A 20,181-nucleotide genomic window follows, 5' to 3' on the forward strand; every position below is an offset into this window, starting at 1 on the left:
TTCACCATGTTTAATACTGCGCACTCATCTGATATCAACTGTAACATGTCTACTAGGAGAAGCGTCTCACCTCGGCGAGTCTGTAAGGAACGATCAGCTTCTCTCCGACAGTAACTGTCTTCCGCGTTGTCAGAGCTTCAAACAGCATCTCTTCTTTGACCTGGTTGTGACAACATTGAGAGAGAAAATGAAATAAGTTCGATCTTCACTGATCAGATGATAAAACCCATCATTCCCATCATTATTTTGCAGAATAACAGCAACAGTGTGTGCGGTGACAACAGACTCCTGGATCATCACAGAGCTCCAGTCAAGCTGCCTTTCATCGTTGACAGTGTTTAAGTGCTTGTGTGCAGCTTGAAGAAGTGCTTTAAAAAAATCGACAGTAGCAAAATACTCTGTTATGAAAACTGTCTTCGTCCGGTTAGCAGAGAAGAGACGTGACAGTCCTGCACAAAGAAAGACTTTGAGAGTCTCGTCACTGAGTCGGTTAATATTCCACCAACAATAATGATGTAATGCTAAAGTGAAAACACATTATTGGATAATACAAAGTTATCACTTGTCATGTCAACACGAGGCTCCCTTATGGACTCATCAAGTACCTTCAGCTTCAAAGGACATTAAAGTCAAACTTAGGTGAAGAGTTACATGCATAGTTTGTCCTACACCTTCCCAACCTCATTTGAAAAATTAACACAGTATGTGACTCTATGAATGATAAGTCTTGTATCTGTGATCAACACAGAAGTATTCTGTCTAGAGCACAATAAAATAACTTGGAGACAGACAGTTAAATACACCGTAAACTAATAAATTCTGTCAGAAAAGTCTTGTGCACGCTGAGAATTTAATTTTTTAATTACTGGATGAAAAGGAGTCTTTGTTTGCATGACATAAGGTGACCATGTTTTAATTTATCAAAATTTATTTCATAGTTCATAATTTCATAGTTATTTCATAGTTAGTGTAATTGTGAAAGGAGCCTTTTTGTGGCAACATGAACAAAAAACCCTGCAGTAATCTTCTGGTGAAGCACAATTTTTTTTTAAGTCAAAGAAAACTCAAAGCAATAAAAAAAACTAAAACAGATTATTCTGCAGTACCTCCAGCAGTTCTGAGACGACAGGCAGCACCTCTGGGTTACAGATGTCAATCGAGTCGTCCCTGTAGGTTTTCCTCTTGTAGCGGATGTTGCCGAGGTGAAGGATGGCCGACAGCAGGCTGAAGATCCTAAACAACAGAAACATTGAACTGATTAAAGCACTGCAGGACTTTTAAACAGCGGACTCAGGAGGTGATGTCAACGTTACAGGTCAGATATAGTGTACGTGGATCACGCTAAAGGTTTAATGAAACTTGGCCGGCTTTCCTTAGCTATTTTAAAACCTTTTTATTTGAATAATATTTAGCTGTCACATACAAAGCCAAGACTGGTTACCTCTATTTGTCTGGTTTATTCGGTTATTTGACTTAAATTAATTAATTAATTTCTCCATTTATTAGTATTATTATTACTTTCTTTCCCTATTTTGGTTATTGTGTAAAGCTGGATGGCGTGGGTGGGTATCTGTGTAAATGACAAACAAGACTGTACAAGTATTCATATGCCAAATGATTACATTTTAAAAACAAAAATAAATAAATAAATAAATAATACTGCGGACAGAGTCTAGCTGCAGTTACTCTCAGTCTGTGGAATCCTTTAATTTTATTAGTACAGACTTGATTGAAAAAAAAAGATAAAAATGTAAATTTACATTATGATACTGGTGGTGATGATGAATGTAATGGCAAATATGAGGAGTTTGAACTGTAACAATACTTTCTTCCATGCACAACAAATCACAACAATAAAGGGAATTATTTTGCACATATTTACTTAACGCTATACTGTTACGTGTTGTTTATTAAGAAACAGTTATTAACAATCCATCTATTTATTTTGTTTATATATGTTTTGAGAAAGGGGCAGGTAAAATAAGACATTTTTTCTTCTCCCTGCTCTTTTTCGAGTGATTTTGAATCTAAATCTGATGCATGTACATCACCGGCATAAGTAAAAATGAAAATGAAACGAAACGTTTCCTCTGAACTAGTGTGTCTGAACGATGACAGATTTATCAGTGAAACAATAAAATTGCTATAAACACAGTCAGCTAAACCTTACAGATCATGAGGAATTTCGAACAGCACAAATAATGTTTAAGGCCTTAAAATGACCTGCTACCAGGAAATTACAATTTAAGGGGGAAATTTAATTTTAAACAGGATAGTGCTCGTACCACTAAAAAAAGTTTTTTTATGTCAGTCTTTGAAGTTAAACTATAGAACAGTTTTAATGTGGAACTAAGCAATCTCCTGACATAGACCAGCAGGTGTTTACAGGGTTAATGTTTATTTATTTTGTTATTCTATATTTATCTTCCTCTTTTTTTCTGTAAATAATTATGAAAAATGGTGGATATTTGATTTTGAATGGTATTGTGCAAAACCAGCATAACAGAAAGTTCCATGTTATTTACATATGATGAGGTCGATCACACACTTATTGCGGTCTTGTCCTGTCGTGTGTGTGTGTGTGTGTGTGTGTCACTCACTGTTTGCGTGTGGAAGGAAGAAAGCCCACCATCTCCATGGCCAGCTGAAGCCTCTCAAAGTCATGCTTCAGGTCTTCTCCTTCCACTGTGAAGCAGTCCTACAAATAAAAAAACAAAAAAGTAGAAACCGGGTGTCATCAGCTGTTACGAAACAGCAGTCTGGACGTCAAAAGAACTAATGACGAGTCACTTTAAAGGACTCATACAGACTGTTGACGTTCACAGTGCCCAAAAGTTTTTTAATGTTTACAGAGTGTCGAGCAAAGATGCTTAAAATAGTTTTTTAGTTTACTTTGCAGCCGAAATGAAAAGAGTGGCCTAAAGCAGACAGAATGAATGACTCATACTGAAATAAGCTATCATTAAGGAGCTCAGGGGTCAAACGCTGCAGTCTGACGTGCAGAGTGATCAGCAGCGGGTGCAGGTTCTGCTCATGTAGTGGAAATTCTGGCCTGGCTTCCCCCTTTAAACCAATCTACAGAAATTTGGCACGCTGGTAAAAGAGCTGAGAAGAGCAGCAGTTTATGGGTTTTCCTCCATTTTTAGTGGACGACACACTAAACTAGGAGTTTGATGCAACAACAGTGTGCAAACAGGCATTTCTATGCACATTTTATCGTAGCTATCATAGTCATTAGCCTACTTAAAAACAAAAAGCATTAAATACAACAATCAAAAAACAGAAATATGTTTTAAATGCACATGCAAAGGAGATAAATCTGGATCTGGATTAGTTGTTTATGACAAGAGGAAGAGTTTTTTTTTTTTTCTCAGACTGGGACCACATGCTTTGATGTAACTACATAACTACACAGTCGTTCACTGCATTATACACCCACCGTAATGTGAGCCCTGCTCTCTGCTTTATGGGCCCATTCCACTATGGCTGCCATAATTATCACATACCGAGGCCTCCGAAACACAAACACTCCAAACATGAGACTCACACTTACACCAACGTGCCTCCTTCTCGCCGCCCTCGCTCTCTGCTTTCATGGCAGAAACTCACACTGACCCGTGAGTGACTCTGGTGTTATGTTTCTATAGCAGGAATATCTATATTTATTACTAAAAGGTGGCTTTAATTTATTCTTCTTTCAAGTGAAAACAATCTTTCAGTGTAGTAAAAGGGTGTTGGATTCCAGATGTAAATGTTAAAAATGAAACAAAATAACACTGAAAAAAAATCCATTAAAATACATCAATTTGAAATATTTCCTCTGCCAACATGTAATAACATTTGATGTCGTTTCTAATACAGGTCATGGCTGCAAGGCTAATCATGCTACAGCCACTGCATATTTGTAGTTTTTTGTATTCATTATTGTCAGAGCTTATGTTAAGTACATTGTGCATCTCACAGTATTATCAGTATTCAAAAATGAAGTGAGATAAAAGTGTTGGAAAATTAAAGAATTAATAAAATGTAACTCAAGAATCAAAGAGCACTGTTACTCACACCATGTGTTAATAAATAAAAAGGTAAACACCTACCACAAACCCCTCCAAAATACCAACACAAATCACAAAAGACTTTTTGATCATTGACCTTCAATCAAAGTGTTTCTACTGCAGAGTGTGATTTGAATAAGATCCAGCGATTGAGAGGTGAGGGTGTGTCTTTGTGTGTCAGCTTGTGGTAGCACAGAGGTGTGAGCGAGTAAATAAACTGCAGCTCAGCCGCAAACTAGCCGGTGAACAATGAGGAAGGTCTGTGATTAAAACTCAGCCCATTCATTGCTCAAACAGTCAAACGTATCGTTGCTGAAATGCATTATGTTCTATTCAGGCAACTTACAGCACAGATACTGTACTTTGAAGACGTTTGGTTCAAATCTGAGTCAAATCTTTAAGAGCAAGACTTGTGAAATTTTTTTGTTTTTCTCATCGCCAAGTTTATTTCAATTATGATTTTGATATTTTGATAAATACCAACGACTGAATGCAGATGAATGGTTTTAAGATGCTGCATTTGCTGCCAACTCCGGAGCTCCCCGCCCTTGCCGTGAGCCAAGATCCGGCGGAGATGTAAAACGCCATATCAATGACACAAATCACATCATGTCACATCATCATTGTCACAAAAATGTCATTTGGCATCATTGCTGGCGCTAAACACGACACCAACAGAGCAAAACGTGCCATCTCACATCATCCATGGTGCAAAACGGGTCATTTCACGTTATCAGTGGCATAAAATGCCTTTATCAATGGCACAATAATGGCAATCTTGTGTCATCAATAGTATAAAACCCATCCTCTTGCATAATCAGTGGCACAAAACAGGTCATCTTGTGTCACTGATGGCATGAAAAGCATCATCTTGCATCATGGATGGCAAATAACGCGTCATCTCACATTATTGATGGTGCCAAACCGGTCACCTTGTATCATCTATGATGCAAAACGGGTGATCTTGTGTTATCAACGCCACAAAATGTGCCATCTCCCTTCATCAGTGGTGCAAAAAGGTCATCTTGTTTCATCAAAAGCATAAAACTCATCCTCTCGTATCATCAATGGCACAAAACAGGTTATCTCGTGTCACAGATGGCATGAAAAACATCGTCTCGCGTCACTGATGTTGCAAAACGGGTCATCTTATCTTATCAATAACATATAATGCGTCATCTTGCACCATCGAGGGTGCAGCTCATCTTGCATTATTGATGACACACGTAATCTGGTAGATTTTGGAACCGGAAGCTGACGGCATGGGGAGTGCTCCTACGGTATTGATCTGCACTCTGTAACTTAGTGAGGACTTGATCATCAGCGTAGAGGATTTCACTATCGCTGCAGTGAAGACACTTTACTGTCAATGATCAAAAAAGTCACACAGCAGCACAGGCAGCTACAGTGGCCAGGATATGACCAGACATACCAGCATAACTCAGAGAAGCAGCAAAACCAGGGAAAAGCAAAAACAAACGGAGCTTAGATAAACACTACCCAAACCAAACCAGGAAATATCCAAAGAGCAACAACACAAGCAGGAGGAGGAGGAGGGGAGGGGTGTGTGCAGCTGAGCAGGGGAGAGTGTGGCTTGAGCTGCAAGTGCTCAGGTGACCCAAACTCTACTTGTTGAGGTTTCTCCGACACGTACAGACACACGGATGGCACACACACAGATACTGACCGGTTCACTGTCACAGTAACTGTCCCAGTGCAGTTGGTGGGTTGACTTTGTCATCTGGAAATGTTAAGGCAGAGTTCACAGGAGGGGCGAGGTTATGGTTAGACAGCAGCATTCAGATGGAGACACAAACTGTACAATTAAACACAGATTTATGTGCAACCAACAGCAAGGAAGGATGCGCTGTTAAGATGCAAGCGATGGCTGATCATTACAGTTCTGTTCATCACATACAAATAAGTAAACACACACAGACAAGTCAAACATTCAAAGCAAACAGACACTAACGGAAGAGATGGACGCACGTGAAAAGCATTCACATAGACTTAACAACAAGCACATGTCATGATTTAACACATTTAAGGTACTAATGCAGGATGAGACGGTGGAAGGAAACCTGCAGATTTATAAAACACATGGACTTTAAGGATTCAGATTGCATGATTGGCTTAACTTGACATTACAGCTGACCATTTTTAAAGCACAGCAGAGATTTGACTGAGTTCCTTCCGTTAAGGACAAACTTGCATGGGAAACTTGAGATATGAAATCTACCTCGGCATAAAACCTTGTTTTTGGTTTGCATCCAGTTTGTAAGCAAGAGTTGTTTTACAATTCTTTATTCAAAAAGGTGGGACCATCTGAGATTTCAGATTCTGCTGTTGAAAAGCAACATTTAAGCCCCGTGTCCACCAAAGTGTTTTTTCCCAGCTGAAAATGCCAGGTGCTTCTGAGGAAACGCTTAGCTGAAAGTGGCAAAAAGTGCACTGGAGGCACAGTGTTTTTTAGGCTGAGATGTTCGGGTTGCATTTGGTTGCTATGATGCAGAATATCCAGGGAAGTAAAAATGTTGGGACGAGAAAAAATTTGTTAATATCAGGGCTGTCGGCCTTAATACCTTTATCACAATGCAATTAATGTCCATGATTAACGCGTTAATTTTTTAACTGCGTTATTCATTGGCCAACATTCCTGTCTTTAAGAGGCGGTACTGGGCTGAGTTTTGAAGCTAGAATAATGAGTCTCTCCTTCACAAACACACCCACTTTATTCTAATCTCATTACATGTTTTGCTGTCATTTGATTCCCAATCAAGACAATCTGGTAAGAATTGCTTTACCTTGGCAATATGAACTTCAAAACTGTTTTGAAATGAAAAGTAATTAAATTGAAAACGTGATTAAAAAGAAAATGCAATAATAGCGATTCATTACAGAAATTCTGAAATTAATAGCAATTCTAAAAATGAATCATTTGACAGCCCTAGTTAATATTTACATTTGTTGTAAGTATTTCTCCTCTTTTGTTGTTCAGCACTTTTGAGATGTTACAGCTGGTTTTTGTGGTGTTTGTGTCTTCTGCACTGTGACTGGACGGCTGGGTAAAAGTGACAATGGCGTGCAGAATTTTGCCCAAAGTTGAGCATTTTTTAACTCTCGCAGCTCAGAAAGAAAATGCGAACGAGCAGAGCCAAGTGCAAAGAGAGATGCTTATCGCCTCGTCATGCTGCTGGTGTTTGTAGCGCAGTGCAAATACGCAGTGCTTCAATTGCAAAGAATTTAAAAAATATGCTGGCCTCTGGAAAAACAGTTTGGTGGACACAGGATCTTACAATAAATTACCAGATTCCTATGACCGATTTTATGCAACATCTCTGAATGCTCATCTTTGCCCCTCTAGGTTTTTTCAGAATCATGTCTTGTCAATGCAAGGCATTTTGGCAGTCAAGAGGACTTAGTCAGAGCATCCTTAAATGCATCATTGGGAGTTTTCTTTAAAACTTACAACTACAGTACCATTTAATACTAATGTAACTTTTGGAAAAACTAGAATTGAAGACACAAATTCTTCACCGTAATTGATTGATTTCATATTTCAAGCATCAAAAGAAAGTATCAAGTCATTACAAACTAATTTTCATTCAAAATTCAAATTAACTTCTCCAATGGTTGTAAGCTTGCTTTAGAAAATGACCAGTTAAATGTACACTTATGGTTAATGGGCTGATGAACGGATGCAAAACCACAAGTGTGGCTCTCAAAAGTAAAAGACGGAATGAGTTATGATTAAGGACCAAGTTGGGAAAAATTAATGACTGGGACAAAAACCAATAACTGCAACATCTTTACACGGCTTGTAAACAAGTCATCTTAAATGTGGGGACAGAAAAGTTTGTGAGATCCATGCATGAGCTCGAGCTGCTGCAGGAGCAGGTTTTCTTCATGTCAACTCCACAGAATGACAGAAAAAGAACAAGAACAAGAAATACAGGGGAGAAGGGTAAAATAAGCCAAAGTGCGTGAAGGTTTGCATGAATGTATGTACGCTTGTGTGTTTGTGTGTTTGCATGTGCACATCAGTGGCCGACAGGAATGGGAGGAATTCCCTGCTCTCTTCTGCGTAGGCGTAAAAGGATTTTGGAGGGAAGCTGGTCCCTGGCTGTCATGGCGTGACTGTCAAAGCTCAAAGGAAGAGACACAACATTTACACAACATCCACATTCCATACATGAAATGTGTGTGAATGTGTGTTATTGTGGCTTTGTTTTTGTGGTTATATGAAACCTGTTTTACACTGTGGGCAACAAAACCGACAGAGACAAGGGACAGATACTATTTTGTCTTTGTGTGTGTTTGTCAGTGAGGGTGTAAGGATGAGGATGTGTGAGTGTGTGTGAGTGTGTGTGTGTGTGTGTGTGTGTGTGTGTGTCAACGGGGAATGACGACCAAAACCCACACACATGCAGTTGCATCCACAAATTTATACACTATCAAACTGAATGCACGTCTCTCTGAAACAAGTAAAGAAATTAGACAGTGACGGGTCTTGTTTGCATGTGTGTGTGTGTGTGTGTGTGTGTGTGTGTGTGTGTGTGTGTGTGTGTGTGTGTATGTGTGTTTAAGGGATTAAATAGTAGGTGTTGAAAACCAGCAACAGTGGAATGTGTTTCCTTTGTGTCCTAATTTCTCTCTTTCCTGTTTGCAGAGACACAGAGGTAACCGTACTCAGTATGCTCAGGTCTAACGACTGCTCGGTGACACCAACACAGACACACACAACTCTACAAATAGATGCACACTGTGGCAAACACAGAACACAACACACAACTCATACAGACATAAAAATGCAAATTGACAACATCCAGTTGTAGACAGAAGCAGGCTACTTGTTGATCTCATATTTGTTTTTAAATAATTAGTCTCTTATTGTGAAGGTCCCACCTGACTGAGGTAATGATATTCTTCAGGCTTCATGAGGTGAAAGGCTTTCCTCTCTTCTTCACTTGTTCCTGCCAGCAGGTAGTAAAACACATGGTAGTTTCTGGAAAAAAAGATTAAAACAATAAAAGAGAAGATTCAGTGATTCCAGTGGTAGCTGCATCAGGCTGTTTCCAACTCCTGTGATCCAAATATTTCCAATAACTCTGGAGCACCGTTATGTGCAAACGTCAAAATTTCTTGAAAAAAAAGATAGAAATTCACAACATATTGATCAAAAACATTTTGACTGCGGTCAAAAAGCAGTTTGCTCTTCAAAGGGTGCATAACTGTATAAATGGGGCAGAATAACATCAATCAAACATGTCCTTACAATTCAAAACATTCATTCCCTGAATAAAGTTAATTTAATTTAAAGAAAAAAGTCTACCTCATTAAACCCAATTAGTCACTTTATTCAAATTGAGGATTTTTTTTACTGTGATAATATGTCTTAGAATATGACGACAGACTTTCAAAGCCAATTGCCTCCAGAGGCATTTTGATCTACGGTCATTGATAATGTGACTTGGGAATTTTAAAAAGAAGTGAGATGCTCCAAACCAAGTAGCATTTGTCGGGTTAGTTAAACAGTTCAAAACTTGCAAAACTAGGATAATGTTAGCTGTATAAATTAACAGTAAAACCTAAAGTGTACACGCAAGTAACAAAAAGCAAAAATGTAAATTGAGAGTAAACTTTCCTTCGATTCCTCATTACTAATAATGATGTTGTTACCTAAATGAAAAGCGTTTGTTCCCTGTACAGCTGTCATATTTGCATGCCTTCAATTAGTATTTAAACTTTAAGCATATAACTGTGAACAGGCTCACAGTAAACAAACATGCTATTTGTAAAACTGAAAAACTGCTATAGAGCCAATTCCCTAAAAGAAAGAATCACAGCAGCACCTGTTTGTATCAGTGTGTGTGTGTGTGTGAGGGTGCACTTTTCCCTGACGGCATCGAGCTGCAGCGTAAAAGGTTAAAGGCCAAAGTGTGCAGAAACTGTGTGACCAGGGTCCTCTTGGAATGAACACACACACACACACACACACACACACACACACACGCGAGCACACACACGAGCACACACACACACACACACACACACACACACACACACACACACACACACACACACACACACACACACACACACACACACACACAGCTTTAATGGTCCCAGAGTCAGCAATCCATCTCAATAAGATTTGGCTAACTCAGGGGGCCCACTGTGAGCCCCCCATGGTGAGGTTAACCCTCTCCACACCGTCCAGCCAGTCCAACACATTAGTGTCAGCTCCACTTAGAGCTCAACTCACCTCATGAATCACACTTTGGTGAACTCAAACAAAAGGCTTTCTGAGCTAAATTCACCCCAATTTACTTTTGTGCCAAAATTCAAACTCCATTTATTTTATACTTGCTGCGCGCACATTTTTTTTTTTAAGTTAGTCAAAAAAGTTTTAAGCAAAGAGCATTTTAAATGTTTAATTCATCATACAAGTTTGACATAGTTTATTGACATTTGGGACATTAACCATCATCCTCAATTAAATCAGTGTTGATATTATAAATTATAGTTAAGCTCAATGTAGTGGTCGAATGTGATTTAGCACATGTACACCAGTATGTGTACTTAAATACAGTTTTGAGCTACTTGTACTTAACTTGAACACTACAACTACTATATTTCATGCAACTTTTTATTTCTACTCCATCACATTTTACTTTACTTTACTTTATTTTACTTTACTTCACGCCATTTATTTTGTTGTTGTGCTGTTAGTTTATGACTGACATATTATGCAGCACACTTTACTGTGTGTAATAAAGTAAACGTAATAAAGCGTGGTGTGTAAAATATAAAACTGTGCCTTATGCTACAATGCAATGTATAAAACTACTAAGTGCAGAAAGTGAAAACAACACAACCAGCAATTTTCTGAAAGTTTCTTAGATTTTTAAGGAGTAGCACTCTGAGTGGAGAAAGCTGGAGAACTTTGAAAAAACGCACTTTGTATGATGCTTTTTCCCTAGATGGCTAAATACCTTTCCTTCTTATTGTGAACAATTCGAAAAATACACTCAGAAAAAAAGCGCTGTGTGGACAGATCCTTATAAAGGATTTTTACACTGTAGTATTGATACTTTATTTAAGCACAAGATCTGAGTATTTCCTCCATCACTGGTTTGTAACTACATGAAACTGATAAAATAAGCATGTCACATGAGAGCATCGGTGTGAATCTTGATAAGATGATGTGAAGTTTTTTAAGAAGTTGTATGTCAGAATTCTGAAGGTTTGACATTTTCCTTTTTTTTATGTTTGTTGAAAACTGCACTTCACAAAAGCACTTTCTGAAATTTAATTGCCCAGAACTGAAGCAGTGATTTCCTGCTCAACAAAACTATGTACTTTAGTTTTGCATTTCTAAAATCCGCTTTTCTGTGAAATGCTCACCGCTCATTGTGCTCCTGATAGACCAGCCTCGACTTCTCCAGCAGGTATTTCTCCACATATGCTCTGAAAAAAAAAGGACAATAAAATGGTTAACTCCAGAAAATATTTTCTTTAGGAAAATGAAACGCATTGGTCTGTGGTTCCTTACCCCCTCACAGTGCCGCTCTCCTGATAGTTCACCTGAATGAACTTGCCAAAGCGACTTGAGTTGTTATTGTGGGCTGTCTTGGCGTTCCCAAATGCCTGGAGGGAAAAAAGAGGAAGACGTGGTAGGATGAAAACAAATACACTCATATCTTACACACAGGTTAGTGACATATGGTCAAGGTCAAGGTCTGAGTCGACTGTAGGTGTGGATAATTTGTTTGTGGGTCAAACACAGACACTTTGGCCCCATGCCAAACATTGTCTTGAAACACTGTCAGCCTGGATGGCGCGCAGCGAGCTTTTCCTCTTACATAGTTTTAAACAGCGTCAGTCCGAGACAGATTAATAACATGGTTTTAAGGATCCGTTCAAGTCAGAGTCAGACAAATTGCCAGAGTGGGGATGAAGGAGCTTGGGCTAGCGGCCCTGATGGAAAAAAGCTCCTCAGTGAGTAATGGGATCCATGTGGCCGTGTGGAACATGTGTAGTGGTTGTGCTTTAATAAGACGCTCCAGTATTTCCCCTCGCAGCTCTGTTTATGTTGTATGGCTGCCTGGAGGGGAAGTAGTTTTTTGCCCTATATAAACCCTGCAGTTATTTGTAGCTCTGCCACAAGTAAACAAATTCCTCAGTGAATCACTTAGAGCTGCCCGAAGCCCTGCGTCTGTGGAATGGGAAAACACCCCTCCTTGACCCCACCCTTCACCAACACCACTTACTAACTGACAAGCTTGCTAAGAGAAGGCTTACGCCAAGCTAATGGGTAACACTGACAACGTGTGCATGTGCAAAATAATATTTTTTTGCCATTATTTTGAAAAAGACATTATTCCTACTACGCTGTTTACATGGCTAATCAAAGAGAATATTCCAGAAATATTGCTGTTTATATGCAGCCGTGTGTACAAAGAATGGCAAACCCTAACTTTTTGTTCACCACCTTGAACCTGGGAAAGTGGAACAGCTTGAGCTGCTTGTGTTATTTAGCTTTTTTGCACAAAAAAATGATTTTTTCCCATTTTGCCCAGTCACAGACTTGTTCAGTTTGGCAAAGCCTCCCTCTTTTATTCCTTCAACCACCTTCTTAAAAAGATCAACTTTGTGATACTTGTGCATATCCAAAAATCTGCTGATATGCAAGTCTTTCATGATGTTTCAAATTTCTGCATGTTTTTTTCTTGTGACTACAAATATGGGCTTGTTGGGGGGGCATGCATCTCTACCACAACTTGTTGCCTGGTTGGTTTGTGTACGGCGCACAGAGCTGACCATTAACAGGCAAGAGGCTGTCTGTCGCAAACTGCTGTAAAAAACCCCAATTAAGAGGCATACTATAAATGCAAAATATGCACGCTGAAAGAATGGTCCTATATCCTGAAAAATCCTGGCATATTCTCCATGTCTTAATAAGAAAATCCTTCATTCTGAGGCCTAATCTGAATAATCCAAATGGAATTGTGCTGCTATTAAATCCAGAATATTGTCATATTTGGAATAATAGGAGCATATTAGTCTGCATGTAAATGCTCCCATGGTAGAGCTTCAGGCTAATCCTGATACACAAATCTGCAACTGCTACTGAGTCAATGAGTTCAATCCTTGATGAATTTCACTTGAATTTCAAAAACATCATGGGGTTTTGTTTCAGGGTGGGCCATTATTGGCTAGTAGTGCTGCTGTAATGCAACACAGAAGAAACAAGTTGGACAAATAACTCTTTTCTAGCTGCAAACAACAAGCCAAGGCTGTACAAGCCAAAGCTGCACAAGGCAAAGCAGCAACCAAAAAATGTTTTTTTCCCTGGCTCATGTAACCACCTCTACCAGGAAAAAATGATCAGTTCAAAATTAATATTCAATCAGCATGAAAAATGTGGTGTAAACCTTTGATATTCCATTAAATGGGGAAGCACTTATTAACTACGGAAACACTGAATCCGATTGTTTCTCTCTGGCTGGAATAAATATTTCCTTTCTGTGCATATCTGCCCCACTTGGGGGTAGCATTTAGTGAAAAAGGTGTGTGCAACTCAAACTACATGCTGCAACAGCTCTTTCTCCACACCTCCCTCTGCTGATTTTGTTTCGTTATCATGATCATTTCTAAATTTAAAAAAAGATAGCGTTCCCTTTTGAATGCCTTATCCAGCTCTCTTTATACATCCATGCCGGAATCACTTTGCGCTAAAGGTGTTGTGTAAAACTGTGACTATGTGTAGTTGCATATCTAGTGTTGTTTTTGTTCAGGCTGTTGTGTTTTTAATGTCAAGGTGCGAAAATAGTTTCTGTTGAAAGTGTGGAGGCATTATCTGTGCAGCACTGAGTCCAAGACAAATGTCCCTTGCGGGGATAATAAATTTTTTTGTATCGTACCATATCTTAAGTCAAAAGGTTATATTCTGATTAAATGCTGTGGTCATGTCAATCATTCAACATGAAAGGCATGTAGAGTTGTTCTTTGCCAAAGGGAAAAGATCTATGTTTATAATGCATCCCTAAAAGGAAATGAATCAAGACAGACATTTGGTAGAAAGAAAGTAAAAGTTCCTAAAAGCATCTTAAGGTTTAGATGATCTCTTTCCTGTTACAAATCTAAGGGCAAGATCATCATACATTAAGATGCTTTTGGGAATCAGGACCAGGGACACTTCAGCCTCTCTGCTACCGGCAGACTCCAACTGGATCACAGCAACGTACTCGCCCTTCGTTTATGACTCACTGAGCTTCAGAAATCATTAAAACGGGCAGCCGCTGTGGAAAAATATATTTGAGTCTGCTGTCTGGAGAAAGAAAGAGCACTCAAGGTCAAACCGAGGAACAGCGACGATATCATTTCACATCCAGAGATGTGGGTTTTAAAATGCGATGCTTGATGCATTCGATATTCCCGGAGGAACTTGTATTCTGTTCACAACTCCATCCGTCTCTGAGCTGGCTAATCAGCCTGGTTCAGGAACTACAGGTCAGACGAGGACAGACGACCATCAGCCAGAGAACTTCCTAAATAAAAAGCTCATGACAACAACCTGCTTGCGGACATGTTGAGGAACTCGGGTCAGTCGAGTCAGACATCAGACCTTTCAGTGTTTGCTCGACATTCAACATTTTGTGTTGGGCCAGCAGGAAGCAGGATGTGGAAAAACTCAAATACTGAGAGCTGATTTATGCTCAGGCACCGCATATTCCTCCACCTGGTCTGTGTAAAAAAGATGCATAGTTTAAGAAGACAGTTTTACAGCCGACAGTTTGTATTCTTTCTAAACTTGGCGAGCTCCATATCAACGGCAATAAAACACAACAGAAGGGACGATGTGTCACAGCTGACCTCTGGAGGAAAGAGTTTCTTACTAACACGCAGGAAAATCTTAAATGCACACAAAATGAGTGGAAATAAGTCACTGAAGAAAGCCTGCTGTCATTAGGTCACTGAACTAATGAGTCACTGAATTCCAACACTTCAGTTTCTAGGAATTAGGATATATTTTAGCAGTAACATTTGTCATACTGTCCACACGACGTCAGGTGCATTCACACTCCCTCACTGCAGAGCAACAGAGCAATCTGTAGGAACATGTCGACAGATGAAAGACAAAATCAGTCAGTAACAAATGAGTTGCAGAAGGTGAAACCTTTTCACAGAAAGTAACCTCAAATTATTATTAGTTGTTTATGAACTATTTTTCATATTGTGTGACAATTTGGGCTCAAGCATCATCATCTACAGGCAGGCATCTAACATACTTAAACATTCAGGCACCGACAAAAAACAACATAAAGCCTGTTTGATGGCATCACTGTCACATTTAAAAAAAAAACCCAAACTAACAATACTAGCTTTACTCATTCTTGTTTTCACAAATTTGTTTTCAAATTTAACAGTCCTTTACTATCAAAGAGACATTTTTGGCCAAGAAAAAAAAGGCTGGAGCTGCAAAACATATTTGAGCATTATAATGAAAATAACAGACCCAATTCAATCTAAGTTAGCCTATCAACATTATTAATAACTCTAAATGAGCATTCCTAAAACCGACCTAAAAACTCTCTGTGCTGCAAATCAGTTTTATATTCTGTGTTAGTTAAGTTGCATTGTCCCTATTATATAAATAAATACAAAACAGCCACAAGACAAGTTTTGCTTCCAGTAAAAAATATATCTACTTTCTGCACTCTTGCTCTTTCCACCTACACAAAAAACCCACAACAATGCAAATGTATTCTTGCACCTTCTCCTACCAGTTTTTAAAAGTTATTCTGGGGAATCCGAGTCACTGACTTAAGCTCCAGTACAGGGCAGGTTGAGGTAAAGAGGGAAGATGATTTCTAACATTTAGTAGCTGAAGAGTATCTGAGGTTTTTTTTTTGTCCTTTCTAATGATGACAAAGACTCAAAGGGACAGAAGAGCTAAAACTGTTTGTACAGACATGATTCACACCACTTCAGCCACTCCAGCAGGTCAACAATATTATTCTTGGCTTCAGACCACAGACGGAGCCAAAGGCAGACCAATGACGGACGTGAGATGGTGCCAGTGTGTTCTGGGTGTAATGTGTCTGGTGTGCAGGCTCGGTCAAAGTCGTTCAGAGGAAGCACAGACAGAGAGGATGCCACAAGGCTGATGTGATGTTTTCATAAGTGAAGCACTCTGTCCACCCTCATGTCAACAACTGTTCAGTTATTTTGAATACTGCGGTCACTCAAAGAAAACCTTTGAATTTGATGTCTTTCAGTTGTGGCTGGAGTTACCAGTTTTGGAAATGCCTCCGATACTGCTTGAAATGCTGAATCGGGTATTGGCGGGTCTATGCGCCAATTTGCACATAATTTATTCATGAACTGTTAAAGCGGTTTAACACTCGAGGAAAACTGCAGTGTACCTGGCATCTAATTCTTCGCCGCTCTACAACAGCAAGCACACAGTGCACTTGTTACACAGCAAGTGGCGCTGTGCAGCCAACGGCAACTTCAGTTTCAGAGCAGTGAAGAAGAATTGATTTGGGTACATGATGTAACATTAGCTGTCAACATAATGTACGCAATTTGGTAATACATTACACAAGACAGCCCCACTTGTAAAAGACACTGTGTACTGTATGCAGGGCTATAGTTTTGTGGGGTGGCACTTGGTTTGCCAATTACAATAAAAGTTCACCAGAGGAGAAAAACCAGGATGAACTGCAGCAGCGAATGTTGAAAACGGCCACAAAGACGACCCAAAACCGACAAATATAATCGACAAAATTGTCAGATTAATTTTCTCAATGACGAGAATGTCGATTGTCGCAAATATGGGATATCAGTTCAAGTTCAGGTATCAGAATCTGATAAGAAAAAGTAATAAATGGTTTTGGAATATCTCAAATTTTGGCCTAAAATATCAATCATCCTTCATTTTTTGAGAGTGAACTCAGAATGCACAGATTTCTATTTTTGCTCTCCTGATTCTCATCCTGATGCCTTCACTCTGGGTGATGAACTATCCAGATCATGATTTAGCTCTTTCTTGCCGTCTTAAAATCTATGACGCCTGCAGGTAGTGGGTCCTGACCTTTTTTTATCTGATGTACACCCACAGCCCTGTCAGGTGAGCTTATGTACAATTTTATCGAGACCACCTGTTATGCCCGCAATGAATCATCGAGGTGGGAAGTGGGAGGAGAGTGTTGTTAAAAACATATGTGTTTATGTACTGAGATTACAGCTGGATCAATTAAACTCGTATTATACTGCATGAGTTATGTGAGAGTTTGTAAATGGATGTTTTGTAATAGGGTTACTGTTGTTAAACTTTGTTCGTGTTTACTTTAATTCATGAAGAATGTTTAGTTAGATATTCAAGGTAACAACAAGTAAATGGCCAATATACGAACGGTCATTTTGTAGGTGATGGATACTTAAATATAATTTTTTAGATAGAATGCAGATATTATTTTTAGGCTTAGCCACATTAACATTTGTACTTCTGCCATGTTAGGTTTTTTAATTGTGCCAAGTAATATATAAAATAAAGTTTGCAATTATACAATTTTATACAATATACCAGGCATGTCAAACCGGTCCACAGGGGGGCCGGTGTGGCTGCAGGTTTTGTTTCCAACCAAGTAGCAGCACACCAGACTTGACTCATTTAATCAACTGATCTCCGTCTTCAGACAGTTGATTGGTCAAACTGTGTGCTCTTGGTTGGTTGGCACAAAAACCTGCAGCCACACCGGCCCCCCTGTGGACCAGTTTGACATGCCTGCAATATACAAAGAGTAAGAGACTGGAGTTCATTGGGACCTGATCTATTGAATGAGGTCTACCTGCCTGATTAAGTCTCTCTCTTAATATTAAGTATTTTATAAATTTTGTATTTTAGATCAGTACATGAAAAGTTGCATCAAAAAGACCAACAGTGTTTGCATTAGAAATAAATGATGCACAAGGTAGCAGATTTTTGCCAGGAAATAATGTGATATAAAACAGAAGTTTCTTTTCCAGGAAATCACTCAGACTCTCAGCGCCGCCTCACAGAGAGCCAATCAGTCCAGATTCTTTAATGCTTCTGACTGTAGTGAGGTAATTATCTCTTTGTCTGCTCTGGCTCATGCAGCGTGCAGCACAGACACATGGCTTTTAATCATATGAGGATGACTTCATTAGCAGCTTCTTGAGGAGAAGAGAGGAGAGTGGAAACAAGAAAACAGGCTGTTGTCCAGAGCTGATGTTTCAAACTGATGGAGGGGTCACGCCAGGCCCTCGGATAGAAAGTACAGACAAAAAGCTGCTTGATTTAACCCACAAAAGGGATTTATCTTTCAGTAAGGCATCAATTGCTCAGGGGTTACAAATGAATTTCCACAGCAGGGTGTGTTTAGAGGTCATATGACAGCGTGGTCCCAAACTGAACAGAGAAATTCTTTGTCTCAATTTCAAAGTCACTTAAATGAGCCATGAGATAAAAACATTCTTCTGACTGCAAATTGATTTCGGAAATTGTCCCCAAATTTTTAGCATTCCTTGCCTGACAGAAGTTACGGAGCATCTGTGTGATCCGATGGTTACTCAGAGGCATTATTCATTTAACCTCTGTAGATTCATATCCTTTTCCCGAGCCTGTTAGCGCGCTCAGTCATCCACCACAGTATGCAGACAGGATATCAACATAATAGAGTGAAAGGGCAAGTGACTCGGCCCAACATGTATCATAGTTATGTCACAGCATGTGTGGGCAGATAACGTTCTCCAGAGGCTAATTTGTGACCATGCCCCGTGTAATCTCACACCTAAGGCCGTGCTGACCAGAGTGGACTGAGGTCACTGTGGTTGTTTAATCACAGGGGGGGATCTGCAGTCATGGTTCCCAGCTGACGGAGAGCACGAGGGGTTTGTGGGTTCTGGCTGCGGCTGCTTCTGTCAAAACAGGGTATGAGGTAGGATGTGTGCAGGTTTTACTGACACCGTTAAACATTTAAGAGGCTATTTTTCCTAGAACCTTAGTTAGGGGTTGCAGGGGATCCTCCACTAGCACTTTTTTGTTAAACAAGCTCTATTTTCATACTGTTTTATGCACTTTAGGCACATTATGTATACAAAAGAGCAAATATATTTCCAAGCATGAATCACTTTCCTTTCATTGTGATTCAAAAAATTGCTGGGGGGGCCACCCAGCACCCTATCAGGGGCCAGATTTGGCCTGCAGACCGTAAGTTGAGTATCACTGGTTTAAAAGATCAAGCCATCTGCAACGACGTAAGAATAGCGGCCTTTCATAATTCTCAGTGAGCTCATCATCACTCGGCCTTGAACACCCTTGGGAGCAGATCTGATGGTCCACTGAAATTAGCAAAGTAGACATCAAGCCTGACAGGTCGTGCAACTCTGGCAAAGGGCGTCATGCTTGAATGAACTGCCATAAACTTCAACCCGCTTGTGTTTGTCGTTTTTGACAGCTGTTGTGTCCAAGAGAATTTTAGCTTCAGGTTTTAATAGGACTGTAGTCACAGCTGTTTATACTGCTTAATTCTGTGCGTGCATACTAATGTAAGAAAATGCAGTTCGTGTATTCGGATCAAAGATGACATTTCTCATGCTACAAAAATAAACAGGCTAAAATTATTTCCATTCCTACACACAGCATCTGAAATAAAACGGAATCAAAACACGTTAACAAGCCATTGTCAGTTTTTCTAGCCTACACAGACAAAACCAAAACGCTGCAAAGGGGTGCACACGCTACCAGGTAAGCTAGAGGTCACCCAAAGAGAGGTTTTGTGATATAATTACGTAAAGTTATATATTGTTATATGAGGAAAAGCTTCTTGCAGAAACTGAATTTGTTTGGTATGAAAACAAGAAAATGTCATCACATAAAATATTCACTTTTAATATAAAAAGGATCTCTTTAAAACAAGGCAATTTTGTATCCCTTAGTACAGAACCAGCCTTTCACTTTCTTTACAGTAACCCCCTTTTACACTGCCTGTTCAAGGTTGGAAAGTTGCGTCATTATTCCATTTCACCTTTCTGTATAAAGCTTCATTCCCACTGCGCAACAAAAAAAAAAAAAAAAAGTCAAACAGCTGCTAACATC

General features: G+C 39.4%; 1 protein-coding gene across 11 annotated transcripts in view; it reads right to left on the bottom strand.

Moving 5' to 3' along the window:
• Positions 1 to 20,181, bottom strand: part of myo9aa (myosin IXAa) — a 151,854-nt gene that overhangs the window by 54,517 nt on the left and 77,156 nt on the right. For 10 of the 11 annotated variants that reach the window (XM_088074946.1, XM_042491039.2, XM_042491047.2 and 7 more), the window contains 7 exons: positions 11,608 to 11,702; positions 11,460 to 11,522; positions 8,958 to 9,057; positions 5,740 to 5,793; positions 2,601 to 2,698; positions 1,107 to 1,233; positions 71 to 160 (listed from right to left, as the gene is read on the bottom strand). In XM_088074946.1, coding sequence (XP_087931072.1) covers positions 71 to 160; positions 1,107 to 1,233; positions 2,601 to 2,698; positions 5,740 to 5,793; positions 8,958 to 9,057; positions 11,460 to 11,522; positions 11,608 to 11,702 — 627 coding nt within the window. The remainder of the gene's footprint in view (positions 1 to 70; positions 161 to 1,106; positions 1,234 to 2,600; positions 2,699 to 5,739; positions 5,794 to 8,957; positions 9,058 to 11,459; positions 11,523 to 11,607; positions 11,703 to 20,181) is intronic. The other variant, XM_042491017.2, reaches the window with a different exon arrangement.

Source organism: Plectropomus leopardus, chromosome 1 (genome assembly GCF_026936395.1).
Source record: "Plectropomus leopardus strain MGB_pleo_1.0 chromosome 1, ASM2693639v1, whole genome shotgun sequence".
Classification (NCBI taxonomy): domain Eukaryota; kingdom Metazoa; phylum Chordata; class Actinopteri; order Perciformes; family Serranidae; genus Plectropomus; species Plectropomus leopardus.